The following is a 26,174-nucleotide window of genomic DNA, read 5'->3' on the forward strand; positions in this document are numbered from 1 at the left end:
TTAAACCTGGCGACGCGCTTGAAAACGAATGACGGCGAATAGGTTTACATTTTTTTGTTTATTTTCTCTCTTACTTCCTTTCCTGGGAAAACTATCCGTTACCTATCCAGTAGTACAAAACATTTTAAAATTGATTTATTCTGTTTTCAAGTCAAGTAGGTATTTTTTAAACTTCAGCAACAATATTTAATTAATCTCTTATGTAGGTAACATACTGACTTAAAATATATAACTTACCTCAAAAATCCCAACAGCACAAAGAGGAATAAATAAAACACAAATTTCATACCTTTTTAATAAAAAAGTAATACAAAATGTACACTTTAACATAGATATGTAACAAGTATTTTCAATTAAGAAAAAGCAAATGACCATCAGTTGTTGATTGGAACTTGACATGAATATATAGCTATAGCCTGACAAGTTTTTATTTGACCCTCGCCACGTTGCGGATTTTCAGCTGAACTAATTTATTTTACTGGCAAGGATTAATATTTGACACCCGTCGTCAAAAGTCATTGAATGTCAGTGATGTAAACGAGAAGTAAATATTTTCAATTTTCTAACGGTTTCATCACAAATTTGCCCAAAATAATATTTAAAAAAGTAAAAATAATTATACTTAAGGTGATAATTAACTAACAACAAAAAAGGATGAAGGATTTCACAGTATTTCGATAACAAAGTTCCGAAATCGTTTGTTGACATGTCCGGTACTGACAATTTATAGTGCGGTTGTCCTGTACTGATTATTTGGTTTCGATTTAGCTTAATTTATTTTTTGTTCTTATTTAAGGTGTCTGTAGCTCTGCCGTGAAAAATATTTATAAAAATAAGAAGGCCGTTACATCATTGACACCAGTATAAAACAAGGTCCCACGCAAAAAGAAAATAAACATCGACGACTTCGATAAAGGCACAAGATTCATGGATTTTAGGCTGTGCGGAAAAAGTAGCGAGTATTTAAACCTTGCTTATTAAACTTTGATTCTCTAAAACCCTGTTTTCATTTTCTACAAATATTAAAGCGAAACCAGTACACGCTGTCCCCATTATATATGACGTCCGCACATTATTGCCATATGAAAGCGGTTTGTAGCGACACTCTTTCAGGGTCAAATAAAATCTTGTCAGGCTTTACAATAAGTATTACGAACAAGCCTAAAATATGTTATGTGTATAAATTAATTATTTATGATACAAGTGCGAAAAGAAGAATGTTTGCTACGAGTGACGATAAATAAAAAGGGAGTGATTGTAAGTTCCAGAACATTATGGCCCTCTTTTAAGACTTAGGCACGGAAAGTTCGCAACTCTCATTACCGCACTAGAGAGAAAACGTAGCTCCACATGTACCTTAAAATATTGTCAAACAAGAATTATGGAAATACTAGATTTTGCCCGCGGCTTCGCTCTAGCTAGAAAGAGACAAAAAGTAGCCTATGTCATTCTCCATCCCTTCAAATATCTCCACTTATAAAACCTCGTCAATTCGTCGCTCCGTTTATAATATTAGTATGGATTTATTTAAGCTTTAAATAAATTCATCAATACTTACATTCAAAATATTCAGTTTATCCTCCCGTGTCTGTAAATATCCCTTTTAACACCAATACAATATTTCAACATCACCAGTATAAAAGTATTTACAATGGAAAAACATTGAATGGAGACATCCGAAAATGCAAAAACAATTCATTGAACCCTTTTGTTTTATTTGGAAACCCCGATAAGCTATTAAATGAGGATGTCAGCGAAACAGTTATAAATTAAAATTCGATGTTATTTTCAACACAGTTGCTTTAACTTCGTTAATGAATATGCCGTTGAGGTGGCTAAGCGTTCTTTTGTCACATTTTATCAGCACACTCGCTCAATAAGTGTGCAATTGCACGCAGGCGTAGCGATACTTATCTTTTTATATATCAGGTGCCGTAGCCGAATGGCATTCAATGAATGAATGGCGAATGGCATGGAATGGAATTGGCGTTTCGTTTTCGTTTCGCGTCGCAGAAGCGACGCGAAACGAAAACGAAACGCCGCGATAGGTAGTCAGGCTCTGTCACGCCAATACGCAAGAGCGATAGAGATAGTTATCTATACGAGCGTTTCGTTTCGTGAGCGTTTCGTGAGCGTTTGTGCCATTCGGCTACGTACCCTGAGCGTAAGAATACAAACACGAATCTTTAACTCGCTTGCGGGGGCAAGCGAGTCGTTTGTCATATTCAATTTACGCCCCATGTTGCACAGTGTATGATTGTGTTTGTGTTATTTAAGAAATAAGGCAAGGCCATAATGTAAATTGGTACATATCGTCACTACTTTTAAAAAAACTTGTATCTTCGTCAGTCAATGAAAAGAAAATTGTAGTAAGTAAGTATGTATTTAACTTTGAGGAACAGCGTGAGATACGAGATTTTTTAAAAGTAGTGACGATATGTAGAATAGGGAGCTTGTAAATATAGGTACCCGGAATTGTGGGTGTTTAGGACGCATCTGAAATATTAGTATTGCATATGTATTATATTTACAAAAGTGTTAGGATATTAGGTTGTTCAATAGTTTTAGTAGCGGTGACATTAGAGCTTAAGCTAATTGAAATAGTTTTGAGACAATAATATTAATCTACATTTATACAGTACATATACATGTAAGAAAATAATTATCAGAGTGATGTATGTGGTCACATATGTATGCATCAGAAATGGGTGAATGAGTTAATTTAAATATTACAAAAATGAAGAGGAGAGGAACTTTTCTGTTATGGTCGTATAAGTCGTTTGCTCGTTTGTTTAGAGATGTCCTCATTTCTTTAAACTAGATAGGTATTAGGTTTTACCTAACAAGTTAGTTGACATTCCTACATTAATAACAAATTCAAACAAAATAATGACAATGGGCGATAATTATTCTAGCTTAAATTCTTTATTCCTTTTAAAGAGCGAATAAAAGTGTATTTTTTTTAATATCTGTACATGAGATCATTGCTAAAATTACAATAATATATTTACAAATAAAACTCTCATATAATTATTTGACAATACATTTACAGTGCCCCTAAAAACAGTAAGTCCTAGTCTCATCATCATCCGGCCTGTCACACCGGCGTCAGCCGTAATAATATTGAGAATTTGAAAACCTATTCAAACTTTTAGGGCTAACTACTACCTCCTGATCGACTTCATCTTCTTTTTCCCTACTCGCTTCTCTACTGAGCCTGCCAGCCGCAACTTCTCTGTACTGCGGCGGGACGTAATCTAAATTACCGTACATGCTGGCGCCGGCACAAGGGTATATGGTTGATAAGGGTCTCATAGCGCGTAAGGTCCCTTTACTGCCAGGCACATCCCTATATAATATCATGTCCGGATGTACAGGGTCGTAGAAAGTGCCTGACATGTGCGTCACGTCAATATCGTTGTCGATGTCTGAGACAGCATCGTTGAACACGTTGGGTGCTTCGGCGATGAACATATCGCCGTTTTTGGAGTTTCTCGTATTTTTTCTTATGATATAGCAGCGGACTGTGATGAGTAGTGCGACAAAGATTATGAAGAGTAGAACGCTGATGCCGACATAAATTGCGATATTCCGAGTCGACGACGGCGACCCTGTAAAGATAACTTTGTTAAGTTATTGAGCGTTTGTTTGGCTTTATGTCAATCTTGATGGTCACCTCTCTCAAAATCGTTATGTAGGTACATTATTTTACTGAAACTCATGAAAATAATTATTAGCTTCCTGTTACCGATAATGCCTAGCTTTACTACACTTATATTGACCGGTTTATAGACCGTGATTACACAATACAAAAAGGAAATCACACCCAGACAATAGGTATACTCGTAAGTCATTATTATAAACCAAAAAGTTTTCTTAATGAAAACCAACATAAAAAAGTTGTTTAATTTAGAATTAATATTTACATGTCGTGCCATAGATACATTCTACAAAAAAAGTCATCTGCATTATTCAAACTTCCATTATTTTAGAAAAATAATTAGCGTGGTAACACGTTTCTCACGAGAAACCTTTTCTATTTCTGAGAGTTTTTCAACAAATCACCAATACAACAAAATGAGTTTGCGCTCTCCAAGTCCAACCAGGTAATCCTCACAGAAAAATATATAAGTAGGTCAAAGAAACTCCTGTATGCACTTAGCTATATAATTCACCTAAACCATGGGCGGAAATCGATTTCAAACTCAGTTTATTACTGCATCGTTGGCCACGTATATTTGTTGAAATTTAAAATACGCCAGATGGGAAAAAAGGTAGGTTTACCTACTTACTATTAAAAATAACTATAAGGCATTTCTAACTCAATTTTAATAAGTATTGATTATTATTTTATCTAATGAAGGGTAACCTTCCTCTGTGACTCAAGCGCAAACTCATTGACATGTGTATCCTGCCTATCTTAACCTATGGCACTCAACAACATCAATCATCATATTCATCATTAACAGAAGGTCTAAAGTCCAAACTCAAGGTTTGTCAGCGAGCGATGGAGCGCAGTATACTGGGTGTTCACAGAACTGATCGAATCAGAAACACGGAACTGCGCTCCAGAACTCGTGTTTCAGATATAGGTGTCAAGACCGCAATACTTAAGTGGAACTGGGCTGGACATGTCTGCCGCATGCACCCTGAACGGTGGGCCAAAATGGTCACCGAATGGGGCCCACAGAACACCGTGGAGGGTGCAGGCCGGGGTTCAGACAGACCGAAAAAGAGATGGCGGGATGACTTGGAGTCATTCTACCCGGGATGGCAGGGCTACACAGACAACAGGGTTGAGTGGAAGAAGCGAGGGGAGGCCTTTGCCCAGCAGTGGGACACTAAACAAGGCTAGCAAAAAAAAATCTCTCAAGCCCAGTGACTGCAATTAGGAATAAGTAGTAAATTCTGGCGTTTTATGTACCATGTTCGACCAGAAAGTGACTTTAAATATGTGTTAAAGTCACTTTCTGGTCGGACATGGTACATTATTTTTATCTACTTCCCATGTACCTGTATTAACAATCGCAGTTTCCTCTTGCTTGGTAGCAACTGGATCGGCAGTGGTCGTGGCCGGCGTGCTGATGGCCCACGGCGGCTGCACGGCCGGGTTCACCATGGGCGTCGCGTTTACCTCGTTCCATTTCTCCGAGTTCACTAAGTCAAACATAAAAATTTTGCGATCTGGACTTCCTTTCTTTAAAATCACTTTTTTAGCTTATACATATAACGAAAGCAGGAAATTTACATTGGGTAATATAAAATAGTGATTTAAAAAAAGTGAAAAAAATGATCAGAACATAATAACTATACTTTAGAATAACATGTTTAATTGAACGTCTTCACAAAGGAGTTTTGAAAACCTAATTCACACTAATATGTGATGTTTTATGGCTACTATTGTAGCTACTCAGAAATTATCTATTCCATCATTAAAAACAATAAAACAGATGTCCAAAAATTGTCGTTCCACTACGTCACATTTTAGTGAAAAAAATTCATTTCACGTTACTTTTTATATTTAAGGACATTTTTTATGATTACATAGAGGACATTGAGGTTGAATGCGCTGATAATTCCGAGCTCAACGGAAACCAAAATGTTAGAATTGTATAATTTTTTTTAGCTTACCAGTATTGTCGTACAACTCCGAAGCGGCTGAGTTCAGAACCCCATTCATGGCCTCGTCCGCCTCTTGAGTGGCCTCAAACTGCTCTGTGAGAACGCCCAGCGGCACTGCAACAATAAGAAGGAAGAAATTTTAGTCACAACTAAAATACCTTCGAGGAAAAACGGCGGTGAAATACTTAACCCGTCACCAGTCACCACACGGACCAACCAAGCGTATGGTTTTTATTTCAATACTAGATTTTGCCCGCGGCTTCGCTCGCGTTAGAAAGAGACAAAAAGTAGCCTATGTCACTCTCCATCCCTTCAACAATCTCCATTTAAAAAATCACTACAATTCGTCGCTCCGTTTTGCTGTGAAGGACGGACAAACAAACAGACACACACACTTTCCCATTTATAATATTAGTGTGGATGTATGTAGCTGATTAAATATAATATGTATAAGTAGGTACGCTAGATTTTATTTTATTTTAAACATACCTGGTTAATTTAAAATAATTCCTAATAATTCCAATTTTTAAATCAATAAGTGGCTTTATTTAATCAAAGCCCATTGTTACATTTCGGTAACTAATTAACATGTTAATGCATGAAATGTGATGTAGGTACTTGACCGTCGATTATTTTGTAAATACCTCATTATTGTGTAAAATTTAAATACAACGGTTTCGTAGAATTGAGCGGATATAATTATATCGATGCAACAGCATGGACATGGACAACCCATATATATATATATATATTAGTACACTAACAAACAACGGAATAACATCTCAGTTTTTTTAAAACCTGTCCAAAAAATATTTTGCGTTTGTTTTAAGAGGTGTTCCGCAAATCCGCATCTCACACCGCATAATACTTGTTTTATCTCCCAAAATATTTCTCAACCCGCATAAAATTTTAAGTATTTTAAAAACGGAAAAGAAAAGCAAAACTTGCGCTCGTAAAACATCCAACCATTGTGTACCAAGACCTCGAGAGATGCAAACAAAATGTGTTACTTACCGAGTTACTTTCAAACAAGTTGGACTAGAGGTAGATAGGTACTTGAAAACAACCACGCCACACACTTTTCGTAGGTACTAACAATCTAGAAATAAACACAGAGAGGTACAGGAGCTTTATACGACTAGGTCGACTAGCCAAAACTAACGTTTCGTGTTGATTCAAGGGCTTGTGGTCATATCCGTGTTTCGTGCCCCTGTAGCCGGATCTCCTTTGTTGTGTTACACGTGTCATCCGGCTCATTTGACACGTGCGATTCGGCCACTTGTAATTAAGATACCGAAGGTGAAGTAACAAGAACTCCTAAGTACAGGTCGATTACAAAGATATGTATAACTTTTTCACCTTATTACAATGCAATAAGGTGAAAAAGTGGATACATATCTCTGTAGTCGACTGTACTTAGGAGTTCTTGTTACTTCGCCGTCGATACGTAACCAAACTATTAAAACCGGCCAAGAGCGTGTCGGGCCACGCTCAGTGTAGGGTTCCGTAGTTTTCCGTATTTTTCTCAAAAACTACTGAACCTATCAAGTTCAAAATAATTTTCCTAGAAAGTCTTTATAAAGTTCTACTTTTGTGATTTTTTTCATATTTTTTAAACATATGGTTCAAAAGTTAGAGGGGGGGGACGCACTTTTTTTTCCTTTAGGAGTGATTATTTCCGAAAATATTAATATTATCAAAAAACGATCTTAGTAAACCCTTATTCATTTTTAAATACCTATCCAACAATATATCACACGTTGGGGTTGGAATGAAAAAAAATATCAGCCCCCACTTTGCATGTAGGGGGGGTACCCTAATAAAACATTTTTTTCCATTTTTTATTTTTGCACTTTGTTGGCGTGATTGATATACATATTGGTACCAAATTTCAGCTTTCTAGTGCTTACGGTTACTGAGATTATCCGCGGACGGACGGACGGACGGACGGACGGACGGACAGACAGACATGGCGAAACTATAAGGGTTTTTAGTTGACTACGGAACCCTAAAAATGGTAAAAACAAAGTTTTATTTTCGTAACTTTTTTTTTCTATTAACTCATAATGCGATAATGTTCATAAGGTACAGCGGGACAAATGTCGACTGGGGGGCAAATGTAACTGGTCCATTTTTTCCATGTTTTACAATGTTTGCTTCATTAAATAGAGTGTCCACCGGTTATATATAGTAGGCGTGTTCAGTGGATACATGTAGAACTGAAAATCATAGTGTGATAATGGAAAAAATGGATTAGTTACAATTGCCCCCAGTCGAAATTTGCCCCGCTGTACCTTATATATAACTTTGACAGTTAATAGGAGTCGAATATGTCCCAGGTCAGCTTGGAAACAATTACGTATCTAAAACAAAGAATATAATAGGCACTCACTCTAGGATGTAAACTTGTAAAGGCTCTTTAATCTACCTATATTGAGTACTTAGTGGTAACTGGTACGTATTGAGTACGTATTAAGCTCAGGACAGTCAGGACCGGGACATGTGGCGTACTAGAAGAGAGGCCTATGCTCAGCAGTGGGCGATAAAGGGCTGATATGATGATGATGATTGAGTACGTGGGTAAAGTAATTCGACCTTGAATATAGTCAAATTAACTGCTCTAAAATTTATAACATTAGGTGAATCTCTGCCGTCCTATCACTAAAACCCATCTAACCCACAAATGATAGTTTTGAGATAAGTATGGGCAAAAAACATAAAAACCCATATCTCTAGGAAATGTGTCGATTTAGTCCAGATTTCTTTTATTCTTAAATTAAAACTAAATTCACGCTAACATTATTTAAAATCAATTTAATTAAATATTGTTTAATTTATTAGAAATTCGCCATTTTGTGTTTAAGTTATGCAAATAATTCCTAAAATATGTATGATTTTACTGTTAAAACACGGTTAAGTATACTTTAGCCGTTTTTTAGGATTGAATAATACATAAAACATGGCTTAATAACGGCAAAGTAAATTTACGTGTTTATAGTAATCGTAACTGAGCATTGCATAATAATCTAAAAACATAGCTTAATAACCGCAAAGACACTAAACAATTTTATACTATCGTATATGCTCTAAAAAAATGCTGTAGGTAACCGTTTTTAAGCTATGCAATGACTACTAACATCGAAATAATTTGTATGCATTCCTAATCTAAAAGCCCGCTATATGACAAACCAGCGACGATTACTAGGTTTTAGCATTGTCATTCTTTTTAAAAGGAGTTTATCATTTTAGCAATGTCCCGTTTACCCGCAGTACCTGCACTAAGTTTCAAGAGCAATTCAATTTGTTAAATGAATAAAAGACAACTGTATGATATTGTAACCATTTATTTGCATGCATAAAAAACCTCGTTATAAGTTATGTTACAAATTAACATATTTAAACTTAATATAATATTCTAACATTAGTGAAAACTAACATAACATTAATATGAAACAATAAAATTCGCTTTTTACATTGCAACAAATCAATTTGCTATACCGACACGGCGAAAGGGTGTCGCTCTTGGATATCCAAAGTTATTCGTATTATTACTATAATACACTATTAAAATAATGTTTTTATTACCGAGTTATATAAGGTTAAAAACGGTTGACATTGGCAGTTCTTACAAAAAGAAACACGGATTTCATTTATTATTCGCCAAGCAAGTGAAAATAGCAATCTTTATTTATTTTATACTTCAAAAATTCAAAATACATCTAGGATTGTTTGACATAATAATTTTCTCTCTTTCCGCTTGATTCCGTTCTTCTTAAAATTTATTTTTCTTTTTTTGTGCGTTTGGTTTTCGACAGTTGTATTATTAATATTAATATTACGAGTGTAGTGCTCTATATCGACGGTGGTTCTACATCGATAAATGGTTATATGTACTTATTTGTAGGTCAGTCCTCCTTTTCTGTATGTAAAACTTCTGGATTTGAAGGGTCTGAATAAATTGGTACAGCAGAATACTTGTATATCATACCTATTTTTTTTTTCTTAAAACTAGAATCAATATAGAGATCTTTGTTAACAATTTCTGGTAAAATCAGGTGCATCATTGCTTAAAATTGTATTAACTAGGTTAAATTTAAGTCTGTTTCTCTGTTGTTTGTATGAATTGGAGCGGATAAATCAAGATAAAGCTTTATTTTGGATGATACATATGTTATCATTTTACAATTTTTACATGCTAGGTATAGAGTTCTTCTTCTTTCGAGTCATCACTTGTAATTTCAATGCGTCTGCGACGGAATAGTCAAAAACCTTCTTTCCTTATATCAAGATGAGAAGCATTTTACGAATGATTAAAGAAGTAAACGTTGTTCGATTTTGTTACAACGAAGGATAAACCCAAATTCGATGATCGTCAGCAACGGTTTTAGCTTGGACCAGTAAAAGAGAGTTTTAAAATTGATGTATTTTCGTCAGCATTGAAAATTAAAGCAGAAACGTTCGACGTGGCTAAGTTAGGCAAAGAATTCTGAGGTGTCAATCTCAAAAATTCTTGAAACAATACACAACGATAGAATGTTCCTTGGTTAAAGATCGAGTTGAGCAATCCCCTTCTGTTCTACATTTATTAAACTTACTGCTGGTGTGATGACTTGTGGTCGGTTTTTCGGTATTCATTTTATTCGCAGATCTCTGTTATCGTTTGTATCCTGAAGTTCGTAACAAGCCTAAAAGAAATAACATTAATTAATTTGATTTTTGACTGCATTATTAAATCAGCTTGACGGTAATATAATGTTGCGCAAGTAATCCATACCTACATAGGTACTAAAACATTGTAAGGTAAATAAATGCTTACAAAATGTATGTGGCTATGGCAATGCCTACATAGCAATAGGATCGTATAATGTAATTTCTTGACTTTTTTGTTTACGCTTTATTTGTACACAATAGTTTTAACTGGGCTCTTGATCGAATAACTTATGAGTTAGGTATTTACTTGTCGCGGAAAACGTGTGATAATACGTTAGCAAAACGCAAGTTGTGCTTGAAAAAACCTTAAAAAAAAGATATTTAACACTTACCTGGTCTTCGGTTTCTTAACATTTTAAGGAGAAAATGTTCATTCACCGGTCACTACAGCCTTCGCACAACCTTCTGCGCGCGAGCCGCTCGGCTGACTGTCGGACTGGCGCAATAACTTTGGAAAGTATACTTTTACAACTAGCGAGGTTTTAGTGTAGCTTTGCTGGTTTGTCCTGTTTCAGTGTGGCATTATGAATATTTTTTAGTAATAAATTCACCGTAATGCGCAGTAACTAGGTTTTAGTGATGTATTTGTAACCGAAATTATAATGAAAGTCTTTAAATACACGGTTAAAGGACTTTAGCCGTGTTTAAGCGTAGTATTTTATTTAAAAAAGTGAATGTTATAAAATGTAATAACGCAATTAAACGGCTTTAATGGGAATTTATGAAGCTTATGTCAAGTAACGTTGTTATAGTTATGTATCGTGTGATAAAACTATGAAGATAAACAACTGCTAAGCGCTTTAATATAAGTTATAGAAGACAAATGTGGGTTTGCGGTTTTATACTATTGAAAAGGGTTATAAAATAGTGCACTTAGCGAGGTATGTCGACTCTGTATCTCGGTAACTAAAAATGATAAAAATATGATTCCAAGACCAGTCGATGGGGAATTCTTTCCTATTTAAGAATATTTATCCAAATGAAAACTGGTAATATGCAGCTTAGAGGGGTTCTAGTGATAGGAAGGCAGATCTAGTAATGAAGATGATTTACCACCTGTGGAACTACCGGAAGCAGTGATAAACGCATTTTTAGTGTTGTAGTTTCCTCGCTGCGGTGAGGGGAAAAGTTTTGTGTTACACACGGGTGCAAATGTATTTTACTTCTCGTGTATTGAAAAACTCGCCAAGTTCAGGATTCTATTCTCGAACCACTGGCTTCGCTCGTGGTTCAACTATAGAATCCTTTCACTTGCTCGTTTTTCAATTCCACACTCGACGTTAAAATACAACTGCCCCCTTGTATAACAAATAACTATTGTGTCAAGTAGGTATTAGGTATTTACTATTATGTATTGTATGAGAAAGACACATCTGTTTCAGTTATGGTTATGTTGTTGTTGAATGTCCTAAAACACCCCATAGGTGCACACTTGCACAGGGCCTCCACCAGAACATAATTCTCGGCCAAAACATAATTTTCGACTAAATTCATCAGATTTCTTGAATATTTTTTTGACATTCGTTTTTTTCGTGACGTGTTCAAAGGTCTATGAGAATATTTTGTCCGTGTGTCTGTCTGTAGCCGATTTGGATTTCACTTTTTATTTGAAAGTTGAATTAGTCGGGAGTGTTCTTTTCTTAGCCATGTTTGAGGAAAGTCAGTCCATTAAATATGTCGGGGATTTTTAAAAATTTTATTAACAATGTATCAGAATATAATTAATTTTTGTACTGTTTTTCTATCCCTCACAAAGTGCCGACTAATCGGCCCTTTTTGCCGACTAGTCGCCCACTATTCGCCGACTACGAATGTGGCCGGATAATCGGCTTTCCCGACTAGTCGATACATCCCTAGTTGAAAGTTTGAAACGTTTTACCGTAACTGCGTCCATTAGTCTCGATGCGACGCATGATTTGACTAATATCGTCACTACTCTGAAAAAACTTATATCTTCTTCTGTCAATGAAAAGAATAAAAATGTTATAAGTATGTATGCAATGCATATAGACTTACTGCGTTTTAACTTTGAGGAGCAGTGTGAGATACGAGATTTTTTCAAAGTAGTGACGATATGGAGTAATGAATAATTAACCGACTTCAAAAAAGGAGGAGGTTCTCAATTCGACTGAATGTTTTTTTTTTATTTTTTTTTTGTATGTATGTTACTCGATATCTCCGAGGATCGTGGACCGATTTTCAAAATTTTTTTTTTGATCGAACGGGTATAACCCCGAGATGGTCCCATTGGCACCAAGTCGGGGTCTGATGATGGGATCTTGGAGAAATCGAGGGAACTCTTCAAATGTTATAGGCACATGTAATGTTCTTAGTGTATTTTTCAAAGGTACACCAGTATTTACGCCTGATGGTAATAATTTTATGTGGCTGAGCTGATGATGGAAGGTCAACTCCTCAACGGTTAGGAGTTAAAGGATAATTCTTTCACTACTGTACATATATTCGGACTGATACATATAATATCACTAGGAACCACTAAAAATCAACAAATAAATTAACTTTTTAACAAAAAATAAAACCGCCTTCAAAAAAAGCGTGTTACAAAACACAGAGAAACTAAAAAGCCAAAAATAATAAACCTTCGAATTCAGATTTCTTATCGGATTGCAATAATCTAAACATCCAAATTATAAACAAATCAATTATTTTTGGAGTCGGGGCCAGCCTGCGTATGGTTGGGTGGGGCAAACAGGAAATAGCAAGGCGACTAACAGGTCTGGTACCGACTACAAAAATAATTGATTTGTTTATAATTTGGATGTTTAGATTATTGCAATCCGATAAGAAATCTGAATTCGAAGGTTTATTATTTTTGGCTTTTTAGTTTCTCTGTGTTTTGTAACACGCTTTTTTTGAAGGCGGTTTTATTTTTTGTTATTATTACTTTACTCTTAACAATGTGTCGTCTAATCATGAATAATGCGCTTTACCGATCGACTGTACTACATTGAAAGGTCGTCCACCTTTAATGATTTCCGCGCATACGTGGTCTCTTGACTCAATGCGTTGATATGCGCGCTGATCCTTAGAAAGAGAAGTAGTAGGTAGAAAATCCGCTTTTGCTTGTGAATGACGTAATTCATGCATATAAAATGACCAGCAGGTCAAGTAGATGACGGGTATATATGTATTTAACCGTGCCTGGTCATTAATGGAAAGTCTTCTATCCACTACAAAATTAGGTATTCAAGTAATAAATAAGTCAGGTAATCAAGTAAAAGTTGTGTGGTGAGATAATCGAACTTTTGTTTGTTTTTTAATATTTAAAATTGCAAACGGGACTTAATCGCGCATTTACTATGTTTTCAGCAGCTCTCGGAGCAGTCTGCTCCGAGACCACGGGGACAATGCCGTCCTTGAAACCTCGGAGGTTAGTGTTTAAAACATAGTAAATACGCGATTAAGTCCCGTTTGCAATTTTAAATATGTGTAAAAATCGTGAAAGTTTGAATCAGTGTTTTTTAATAGTCAAGAACTTGCTTCGAATAAAAAGGTGTAACTACTGAATTGCCATTTTTAAATCAATAATAAGGTATTGCATATGGTGGGCAACGCGCATGTATCTACTCCCTCCCATTGCTATTTCTAGATTTGTTTATATGTAGGTATTCTTATTAGTTATAAATCGCTTCAAATTACATTTCTTTTTAAGAACAAATTGCTCGGCCTCATTGCAGCTAATCACATTATCAGAAGTAATTAATTTCTGCGCTAACGCAAAATTAAATGCACCGGAGAAATAAATTTGGGCCTCTGAATTCCATAGAGAATGTCGACCATTTTTAAAATATTAAAGATTAAGGATTTCAAAGGTATTTTCCCCTTTGGATCTGTACAAATCGTAAAGATTTTCAGTCCATTTTTGTAATATTTACCCAGAATAAATATTACTTAATCTAAAAGATGCTACGATAAACTGAACATCGAGCTCAGAAGAAACATTTTCAGAGGCATCTATGAGCACCCCTGTTTTGTTATAAGTTGTACAAAAAAAACCGTCACATTTTCTTAGTACCTAAGTGTGGAATTGCACGCAAGCATAGCGGGAGTTATAGAAAAAGCCTTTTCCGTAGAGAGTTATGAAATGCCTTAGCACCTTATTTTTATCACGCAGAAACCTCTTTAAAAAAAATGCAGAAACCTCTGCGAGCAATGATATATATATACACATAAATAGGTATCTATTTACACGGGTGCAACATTGTTACTGGCAAATACTCAATGTAAATTGAGACTCTAGTGTTAATTAAGCACTCCCACAAATAAATGTACCTACTATTCCACTCTAACGCCGTGGTTTACGTGGGCATACGAAATCAAACCTTATCGATATGGAAGTAGACGATGCGATGAAACGCGACGGCGACGGTCGCGCGACCGTCGCCCACGCAAGACACGGCGTTAGTGTAAGACAAGTCCTCAGTGGAAGCTGGGTGCAGAGCGTTCGGCGGGGCGGACGAGCAACGCAGCGTCGACTCAGGACACTTGTATGAGCTCAGGCCTTACACTAAGGCGTGTAAGAATTGAGGGATATCATGGCAAAAATCGCACATAGGTAATCAGTAGGCCTCGATCAGACTGGCAATCCAGCAGGTCGCAGGTCGAATCCTGTCGGAGGTGTGATTTTTTCATTTTAATTTAAAAATACCTACTTAATATTACTCGCAGACGTTTCTGCATGAAAAAAATGAAGTTTTATTAATATTTTTAGAAATTATATTAATTTTTCACAATTATTTTATTGCACGTGTGTTGAAAATTATGTCTTATTCGAGCGTAAGAATATCATAGATTGACGCGTTGTAACTATACCTAACAACAATTGGCAATATTCAACTTTCACATGCTACATGAAATGTAACTTTATTTTACTCACAACCCGTAATTTTTTTAAAACCAGTCAGATGACGCCGTTTCCAATCACAAAATAGGTTTTTGTTTATTTTCCATAAACCGCTAGCTATCCATTTAGATCGAATTTAAATGTTATCGCATTTTACAAGGTATAAAATATTTATACTTTTTAAAAAATAAAATATTCGAAATACGTAAATAACGTTCGTGTAGGTAGGCAATTTAAGCAAATTTTATCAATTTTATTGTATATATTTTTGACAAAATTAGGAGGACCATGGGGACCAAAACCACGGTTTGGATAAGAAAATATAAATAATTATCAGTTTGAAATCAACCTGTATTGCTTAATAACATTAAGCACTAAAGTTTACGTATTTTTATGTAATTTGAACAAGAAAATAACGTACGCCTGGAACCAATTTATAAACTGTCACTCTTTTTCCGTGCAAGAGAAAAATTCAATGTTTACAGAACCGCATTGAATTTTCCTTTCGATCCCGATGGTTGTCGATATGACACGTGAACACATAGCGGCTTTGCACCGCTATATTTACGAAGAGTTTGAAACGGTTTAAATAATTGTAAAGAACACTTACAATTCTTTCAATTCTACATATGTATGGACTGGCTAAATCGTTGTCGGGTCAGATGTCATTCGGTGAATAGCTAAAAATTAAGAAGAATCCGGAAGCAATAAGGCGTAAGATTAATTATTTATAAATATTATGCAATATCAGAAGTCGTAAAGAGTGTTTTCATTATGTATACGCAAGTATGCAGATGAAAGCATCACGCTACCCTAAAACAAGAAAGATTTTTCTGGATTTTATAGCAAAAGAAACTCTTAATAACATGAATAAAAAGCAAACGTCATGAAAATATTGAAAATCCTTAATCTTTTATGTCGTAATGTAGTTACTATCGGTCTGGAGTTTGTATAGGTAAATATAAAATTAAATTTTTAGGGCCCCCGATTCATAAAAAGAGATTTAAGAATTTGATATGGTTGCCTGAATTTTCAAATTTAATGTAAAATATGTATGTTGAAAATGTGTGACGTGTTTATGTATATTTTTTTTATTTATTAATTTGTGCACCATTTGTAAAGTAGTGATTTTTTGGTATGTACTTGAAATACTCACACTTGTCACCTTTTGTCTTGCAAATGTCTTATTTTTACAACTCGCAATTTTATCCACATAAACTTAAAAGCAACACAAAACATCAGTTTTGACAAATGAAATGCAACATGCACATAAGATAACTTTACCCTGAAGACGAAAATGGACGGACCGCATAAAGACATCCATAAGTATAACCCATAACTACAAATTTTCTTACCACAAGCAAACACAACTTTGAGGTACATCCTGTTGGTGCGGTTGCAAGGGTTCCCGAAGATTGTTCTGGAAGCCAGCACCTCACACCTTCTCTTCCCGTGACAACTTTGCATCACTTTGCTGCCTGCCATTAGCGCCTTGCAATCTGCGTAAGAAAAAGGTGATTACGTTTTAAAGTACGCTCAACAATAGGTAGGTTGTTTACTATGGGATATGGGACGTTAAATTTAACACAAATTAATTAAAGGTAATATAGGAATTCGGAAATATTTTCAAAGAAAAAATAAATTAAAGTCAATTTCAAACATACTCTGTTTGATCTTGCTTACGTCTTCTTAATGACCCTGTATGACGTGCAGGTAGCTACATAAATGGAAGTACACATTAAAGGTACATGAATGAGGGCAGGAACAAGTGGGCCAGCCATCAATCAGGTGGCGAGAGTCGCGTCGCGAACACCTGACGCGAAACTAATAGCGCTGCTAAATTAAAAACCGGAGTAGGACGAAAATACGGAGGTTTACCCACCTGGGGTGTAAGGTTTAGGAAGTGTTTACTTTACTACAAGGTCGCGAGGATTGGATACAATTTTATCTGCCAGTGCGAGTGATATGCTAAAAAAGTAAGAGACTGACATGGTATCGAATAGATAATAATTATGTCACATCAATTCCAAGTTCGTGGCAAAGGTACTGAACAACGCAAAGCAGACTTTCAAAAGAACTGCAGTCTCATTGGAATATTTTGCAGACATAATAAGCCGCTTTGTTACTTTTTTAGCGACTCGGGACGAAAGAAACTAATGAATAGGTATTATAGTTTGATTTTTTTAACCTTCTTAAGTTCCGTGACTGGAATCGATAATTGATAAACCCTGAGGTCCGACCTATAATTTGACCACGGTTCCCCCTCCCTCTCACCCAGAATACAAAACTGAATCCGCCCTTGAATATCACACTACTAAAATGCAAATGAAACTTACATCCCTAGGGATTCAGTACGTACCATTGAGTCTGAATCGAATACCTTACTGGAGTTCACAGCAAAATACAAAGCAAATCCTGAAAATGTTGAATACATACTATATGGAAAGACAAAGTTTACTCTCAACAGAACTTAAACGGGTAATATATGGGACGAATTAATATGTCTCGTAGCAGTGAAATGCAGTTTTGGAACTAAAATACGGTAGGTACGAGATATAACAGAATGGGACATTTAAAGGAGTGTTCAGATCCGAGCGAAGCGTGTCTAGACACAATCAAGATTTACTTAGGGTTGTCATTTTTTTTTTTTTTAATTCTTCAATCGTACATCGGGGATTACCTATATCTGATTCAGTTGATTCAGTTGTTGGGAATGCTTATAAATAAGTGGGTAGAATAGGTTACAATATAAATTATAAAACTTTGCAGCTCAAGAATACAAAGAAATTGAGGTTATTATAAGCGGCTAAACAGCGATATCATACTAAATTGGTTTCAGTATCGGGTTCTGTGTAGCTGCTTGTCCGTCACAAAAGTCCGTCCGTCAACATACAGCAAGGCTTTTTCAACAACAAAAAAGACAAAAATTAAAAATTTATCTTTTGTTGTTTATCCTCTATTTAATAGAGGTACGTATACAAAAATAAAACCATTTTTTTTACCACGTGTGGCAAACAGGTATACGGTCCGCCTGATGGAAAGCGGTCACCGTAACCTATGGACGCCTGCAACTCAAGGGGTGTCACATGCGCGTTGCCGACCCATTAGAAACTTGTACACTCCTTTTTTGAAGAACCCCACACTGTAGTTCATCGGGAATACCTCGGCATCCCAGCCCATTCCACAGCCGGAGCGTCCGCGGAAGGATATTCCTCTAAAACCGCACGGTGCACGACCATTTAGGTTGCAAGGTGTGCGGATAAGCGCCCTGTCAATGGCGAGCGGTGCGATGATGAAAAGTGGCCGTTGGCATCATGTCAAACAGTTGCTCAGAACACAACCCATTGTAAGTACAGACAGGGGCGGCTCACTCCGCGATCCTTTCGCCGCGCTACAAGTACATGCCGGCGGCCGCGAGTTCGCGGCCCATTCAGTGGCGACGACCTTGGCGCGGTGCAATAGAATTCAATGTCGTCTGCACGCGTGCGGTCCGTTTGTTAATGTAGGTAAGAATTTAGAATGGAGGCGTTTTGTGAACATCAAAGGAGTGAGCCTTCTGTACTTGTACTATTATATATTCTGTGGTACAGGCGATAGAACACACATAAGGAGGCGAAGTTTCTCCTTAGATTTAAGGGTTCAATACCGCCTGTAAGTTTGGGATTATAAAAATTGGTCAGTGCTTACCTGTTAGAAAACCGGACAAATAGAGAGACTTTCGCCAAAGTTCCTATCAACGACTCACGATAAAAATAGGGAACTATTAACTATGTATTTATTCTTCAATAGTATTTTATGCAACAGGCGTTTAAAGGAGGTCAAAAAATACGAGTGGTGAATTTGAGGCGAAGCCGAAAATTGTTACCTACGCCACTTATTAAGACGACATGAGTATTTTTTGACTCAGTTAAACACCGTTGCATATAATAGTTTTTCTACGACCACGCACTTAGTTTTTAATAGTTTTCTTGAATAACTTTCGTGAAATTCACACTGTTTCCTGTATTTTGACGCAAAGGTTTGCACTGTCAGCTCAGCTGCCCAAAGCCTTCCCGCGCACGCGCGCAGTATCGTTATAACAATGCATTGCCATGGTTACAGAGCCATACAATGCGTTTTCAGTTTTTTCGATACTGCGCGCATGCGCGGAAAGCCGGCCGACGCTTGTTTTGGGGAATAGACTTTTATGTAGGGTTTTAAAGAACTATGCACGACCCCGTAAATGACGAGTAACAACTCGGGAGTAGAAAAAATATTTAAAAAGTCAAAGGCGCCATCCCTGTTCAAGAATACGTGCGACATTTTTATTTAACACACTTGCACTTTCAGTTGTTTCTTGATTTCAGAAATAAAGATTTATATACCGTTTGTCCGGTAACTATTTAAATAACTTTAAATAATAAAATTCAATAGGTAAGTACTAAAACTAAGCAACGCGATTTATATTTAAATTAAAAGTGGTATATCTACTCAAATGTTATAGAAAAATAGTTCTCACTAAAAAACCCAAGCGTTAGTTACAATACCTCATACATTGCATTATCCGATTACCAGTTACATACAATCTATAGACCAACCACACCTGGAATTTATTCCAACAGTTTATAGAATATCAGATTCCATAGACTGTAAGATCCTTTATTTAAATTCTCAGACCGAAACCCTAGTAAAGGATCGGAAGGAAGGAGGAGGAAGGAGGATTATGTGGCTTTCCTGATAAAACCAACAATTATGGAAGTGAGGTCATTAGATAGGTAACTCGTATTCACTTCTGCATACTACATTTCGTTCTATGTACACCAAAATGAATTCACCCTAGAACTGAAATTGAGTCTTTGTAAGAAAATTAGTTGATGCAATGTATATTTTCACGCACCGCTGAGCAAGTGCGGCGAATATACTACATATACGGATTACGGTTATGTTTACAGCGGTATTACTGTGGGCTAGGTACTATCGTTATTCATTATCATTGGCCATAACGTCTATTGCGTCGACTGACAGTCTACCGCAGTCTGACAAGAAAAGTTTGCGGAAATCGACGCTGAGACAACTTGGCATCACTTCTAACTTTTATCAGCGAGTGCAGCAGCAACCATGACTCGTCAAAAATTGAAGGGCTAGGTAATAAGAGTGTCATTTTTTTACTGAAATATCGCAGATCTGCAACGGATTAAGCTCGATAGAGCGACAGAGTTCATAGAAATACCTATTAAAAGGCCTTATTATATTAACTATATTGGTTTTTGGACCAATTTTCCGAGTAGTACAATAAGTTTTACAATAAACCTGACAACCGGGCTGGCCTAGCGCGTAGTAACCCTGCCTGCCTCACCACTTACCGACGACACAAGCCTTCTTGAGCTTACCGTGGGACTCAATCAATCTGTGTTAGACTGTCCTATAATATTTATTAATTTAAATCTTACTCTCGTCAGCCATTCCTTTCTGCGAGCACTCCGTGGAGAACAGGGTGCGTCCAAATTCAGCATCGTACACGGCAATCCTCGAGTACGGGTTGCAGCCGATGGTCAGGGTCTGGTTTTCACAGGCCACGATGCTCCGGAACTCATCTGTAAGTAACGGGAGTTCATCACTAAATAATCACATATAATGATAGTATTATTGTCAACACACCTCGGACAATGATGATGAAATATATGAAAAACCGGCCAAGAGCGTGTCGGGCCACGCTTGGTGTAGGGTTCCGTAGTTTACCGTATTTTTCTCAAAAACTACTGAACCTATCAAGTTCAAAATTATTTTCCTAGAAAGTCTTTATAAAGTTCTACTTTTGTGATTTTTTTCATATTTTTTAAACATATGGTTCAAAAGTTAGAGGGGGGGGGACGCACTTTTTTTTCCTTTAGGAGCGATTATTTCCGAAAATATTAATATTATCAAAAAACGATCTTAGTAAACCCTTATTCATTTTTAAATACCTATCCTACAATATATCACACGTTGGGGTTGGAATGAAAAAAAATATCAGCCCCCACTTTACATGTTGGGGGGGTACCCTAATAAAACATTTTTTTCTATTTTTTATTTTTGCACTTTGTTGGCGTGATTGATATACATATTGGTACCAAATTTCAGCTTTCTAGTGCTAACGGTTACTGAGATTATCCGCGGACGGACGGACGGACGGACGGACGGACGGACAGACAGTCATGGCGAAACTATAAGGGTTCCTAGTTGACTACGGAACCCTAAAAAGGCGCGTTCCTACACGCACAGTCTAAGCTCGTGTAGGTGAACGCGTACCATGTTTGTATGAGTAAGACATGACAAGATGATTGGTCGCGTTTGACAGGCGGTAAAGAACTGTGAGGAGAGCGGGTGGGTGGCACTTTCAGCGGGGAGCGGGAGTTAAGTAGCCATATAGACCCAGAGCCCAGGCCCGCCAGACCTTCCTCAAATTCTCAAGGATGAAACTTTGGGACAATGTAGAGTTCATATCGGCGGTTAATGTGTGCATATTTTCTAGTTCGGCCCATCGGCCAAGTTTTTGCTATCAAGTGATGAAGGTGAAAAAAAAAGTGCTTACTTTCCTTAAATTCTCAAGGCTGATTTTTATATATGTGTTAGAGCACGTTGTTAGAAATTGGTTATCATCAATGCCAGACCGTTTCCGCCGGCCATAACTTTTACCAGACGCGACAAAGTTGGCAAAAAACGACTCTAACTTACCTCATTTTCTCAAGCCTGATTTTGATATATGATACGCAGGGACCTGTAACTAGACCGTTTGTAAGCAGCCAGACCAATCGGATGGACCCAACCATCCGCCAGACCGACTTAAAGTTTCGATATGAGCATTAGTAGAATTGAAATATTCCGGGTCTATAAAAGCTAAAAACTTGAATTTTCTACATTAAGCTACGTGTATATTGTATACTTGACGTAATAAGCGACTTTCAAAAATTTTACTTCTAAGGAAATAAAAAAATGAAAGTTTATATGTGGTGCAAGATTAATTTTAAGCTATGAATTTTATTTACACTGCGTAAGTACATGTGTATTTTATTATAAATATAACTTTTACCAGACGCGACAAAGTTGGCAAAAAACGACTCTAACTTACCTCATTTTCTCAAGCCTGATTTTGATATATGATACGCAGGGACCTGTAACTAGACCATTTGTAAGCAGCCAGACTAATCGGATGGGCCCAACCATCCGCCAGACCGACTTAAAGTTTCGATATGAGCATTAGTAGAATGGAAATATTCTGGGTCTATAAAAGCTAAAAACTTGAATTTTCTACATTAAGCTACGTGTATATTGTATACTTGACGTAATAAGCGACTTTCAAAAATTTTACTTCTAAGGAAATAAAAAAATGAAAGTTTATAATATGTGGTGCAAGATTAATTTTAAGCTATGAATTTTATTTACACTGCGTAAGTACATGTGTATTTTATTATAAATATAACTTTTACCAGACGCGACAAAGTTGGCAAAAAACGACTCTAACTTACCTCATTTTACCTCATTACCTCATGAGTCGGTCTGGCGGATGGTTGGCTCCATCCGATTGGTCTGGCTGCTTACAAATGGTCTAGTTACAGGTCCCTGCGTATCATATATCAAAATCAGTCTTGAGAAAATGAGGTAAGTTAGAGTCGTTTTTTGCCAACTTTGTCGCGTCTGGTAAAAGTTATATTTATAATAAAATACACATGTACTTACGCAGTGTAAATAAAATTCATAGCTTAAAATTAATCTTGCACCACATATAAACTTTCATTTTTTTATTTCCTTAGAAGTAAAATTTTTGAAAGTCGCTTATTACATCAAGTATACAATATACACGTAGCTTAATGTTGAAAATTCAAGTTTTTTAGCTTTTATAGACCCGGAATATTCCAATTCTACTAATGCTCATATCGAAACTTTAAGTCGGTCTGGCGGATGGTTGGGTCCATCCGATTGGTCTGGCTGCTTACAAACGGTCTAGTTACAGGTCCCTGCGTATCATATATCAAAATCAGGCTTGAGAAAATGAGGTAAGTTAGAGTCGTTTTTTGTCAACTTTGTCGCGTCTGGTAAAAGTTATGGCCGGCGGAAACGGTCTGGCATTGATGATAACCAATTTCTAACAACGTGCTCTAACACATATATAAAAATCAGCCTTGAGAATTTAAGGAAAGTAAGCACTTTTCTTTTTCACCTTCATCACTTGATAGCAAAAAATTGGCCGATGGGCCGAACTAGAAAATATGCACACATTAAACGCCGATGTGAACTCTACATTTTCCCAAAGTTTCATCCTTGAGAATTTGAGGAAGGTCTGGCGGGCCTGGGCTCTTGATCCTTTATTGTACTGTGATAATAGAGTGGTCATCATAATATATGACGGGGTCCTCAAAAGTCTCTGAACAAGCCCGTTATTATTATTTTATTGTAAATTATAATGGAATTTAAAATCCAACTCAGAATTATAATTAAAATTCATGAGCCCAAAGGGAACCATTATTTCACTTGTAATTAACATTACTTCTAAAATCAGTTTTTATGTAAATTATTATTTATTCAGTTATTAATTTCTGATACAGAATATGTGGAAAGCTCGGTTTCTGGAAAGTACGTAATTACCTATGTTATCTTAGTATCATAGGATGAGGTAGCACCGATAGTAGAAAAAGTAAGACCGAATCGACTAGCATGGTATGGACATGTAATGCGGAAAGATGAAAGGCATGTGACGAGAAAGATATTACGAATGAATGTGGAAGGTGGTGGAAGTAACGGGAGAGGAAAACCGAAGAAGAGGTGGATGGACTGTGTGAGACATGATATGGAACTAAAACAAGTTAATGATGAGATGACGAGTGATAGAGATGTATGGATGAGAAAGACATGCTGCGCTGACCCCAAGTGACTGGGATAAGGGCAAGAGAATGATGATGATGATGATCATAGGGTGAGGTCCTTAAAGCTTGCTTATCACATAAAAAAACCACGTCACTGTGTTCCGTTTTTAGGGTTCCGTACCATTAAGGTACAAAAGTAACCCTTATGGTGCCGCTCTGTCCGTCTGTCTGTATGTCTGTCTGTCACATTACTAAATATCTCGAGAACTACTTATGCTATCGATTTGAAAGGAACAATTATGAACATTGGTAACCTCTACAAATTGAAGGTATATTTTATTAGATATTAAAGTGGGCAAACTGTAAATTTAATGTCAAATTACTAGGTTTTAAACTATTTTTTATTTATTTTTTTGTTTTGGAAAAAAAAATTTGAAGGAAATTGTAAAAAATAAATATTACAACTAAAAATATCTATTTAAATTTGTAAATAAATATTAGTTAACGAATTCACCGAGAGATGGCGCTATACCTATACTTCCAGTCAAGTCCTTAAAGTTGTTACGTTAATTTATTTTTATTGTTTTCCGTCACGCATGACAGTTTTCGTAGATATAATTGTAAAGGCTTACTGCTACAATAGCTAGATTGTTTTTCCTCGAATCAAAAACACTTTTAATTTATTAATTTTCATCAGACCTGCTCGTAAAAGGTGTTGTACCACTTGTACCCTACCTACGTTAGCATACTGAGGCGTAGGTAATGAAATGAGTTTTTTTTTTCCCACGGGCGTGGTAGATATTTTTAAGAGCGTGTCAGATTTTGGACTTTTAAATATACTATGTGTATTAAGGGCGGAAAGTGAAATTCAGCCGCCCGTGATATACACAACGTTCTTCATCACACTCACGAAGTAATAAACAAATTTTAAACAAAATGTATTGAAATACCTATGCTGACATTTCGAACATTCGTCCGCCATTTTGTAATTTTTGACAGGTCGTGGAAGGCCCATCCAGGTATTCACTTTACCGCCCTAGGGCGGTAAAATAGTTCATTACGTATCAGTATACAGGCATGTAGTAACACCGTTTACGAGCGAGCGTGATGAAAAATCTCATTCATACTTTTCGTTTCTTTCCTCGCAAGTGTGTTGAAAACGTGTTCATTGCTTGATATTATACACGTCGGCTCTGTGTACTGACCAACAAAGCACTCCTGTTTCAAAATATACTAAGGTCAGTGTCGGGATGTCCGTCTACCCAGAAAGATCGTCTACTGAATACAACTTTTGTACTTATATATCTATCACTTCTTACACCTCCGAAGGTATGTACCAGTTTTTCATCCTTAATCCATTGGTCTTCAATGATATCCCTAGGACGAACACTAGTTAACAAAAACTTGATTCGTGTTTCGAACTCGACCATCGAGTTCAACAAGGTTACGCAAAAAATTAAAATGAAATAGAAGCAGTTGGAATATTTGTGCATTATGTATGTAACGTGTAAATTTAATAATCGGTCTTCCTGTCTAATACAATTAATGCTCTTAAAACGCGTTCAATTTATTGTTTTATGTCCTGAAATATGTAACTTCGAAATTGTGCCTAGTCGGAAAGACCGGCATATAAGAGTAAGGCACCTTTTTTAGGCTTTACGGGAAATAAGTCGAGTATAAACAGGCGTTGTAGGTTAATTTTAATTATAAGTTTCCTTGCTTTTGTCTGGACCTGAAAAAAGAAGGTCATCAACCTCATTTACGGGACATAAGACGGTCTTGCCTTATAAATAGAAAAATGCTGATATGTTGAAAATAGCGACGTTATTTGTTTTAATGTCTATCACATTACTCCCTGTTATTACAGAATATAACAATGAACATGATTTCGATACTTATTTCCATACGAAATTACGCGACAGCGAGAACTAGACGGTCTTTCCGTACTCAGCGCGTGGGGACGGTCAACCCGCCGAGCCTTAATAAAAAGTGATTTTTATAACAAAAGTTTACTTTAATTCACCAAAGTATTATAAAAGCTATGTAGAATATAAAATTTGATAGCCCATAGGACCATGCGGATCACTCCAGACTACTTTAATAGTCTAGTTTTATCCACTCAAACTTTATTTCAAATAAAGTATGCCGGTCTTGCCCGC

The 26,174-nt window shown here is 36.4% G+C and overlaps 2 protein-coding genes across 2 annotated transcripts in view; both read right to left on the reverse strand.

Annotated features, from left to right (window-relative positions):
• Positions 1–2,828: 2,828 nt before the first annotated feature.
• On the reverse strand, positions 2,829–5,135 carry LOC125233692. The gene is made up of 2 exons (XM_048139776.1): positions 5,014–5,135; positions 2,829–3,611 (listed from the first exon to the last, which is right to left on the reverse strand). Exons 1-2 carry the CDS (start codon positions 5,117–5,119, stop codon positions 3,109–3,111), a joined length of 609 nt encoding a protein of 202 aa, XP_047995733.1. The 5' UTR covers positions 5,120–5,135; the 3' UTR covers positions 2,829–3,108.
• A 467-nt stretch (positions 5,136–5,602) lies between these two features.
• LOC125233555 (protein eva-1 homolog C-like) overlaps positions 5,603–26,174 on the reverse strand; it is a 108,473-nt gene continuing 87,901 nt past the window's right edge. The window contains exons 4-6 of the mRNA XM_048139609.1: positions 20,626–20,769; positions 16,552–16,695; positions 5,603–5,736 (exon numbers count right to left, since the gene is read on the reverse strand). Of these exons, the coding sequence (XP_047995566.1) occupies positions 5,603–5,736; positions 16,552–16,695; positions 20,626–20,769 (422 nt within the window). The remainder of the gene's footprint in view (positions 5,737–16,551; positions 16,696–20,625; positions 20,770–26,174) is intronic.

The sequence above is a fragment of the Leguminivora glycinivorella genome, chromosome 14 (genome assembly GCF_023078275.1).
Source record: "Leguminivora glycinivorella isolate SPB_JAAS2020 chromosome 14, LegGlyc_1.1, whole genome shotgun sequence".
NCBI lineage: Eukaryota > Metazoa > Arthropoda > Insecta > Lepidoptera > Tortricidae > Leguminivora > Leguminivora glycinivorella.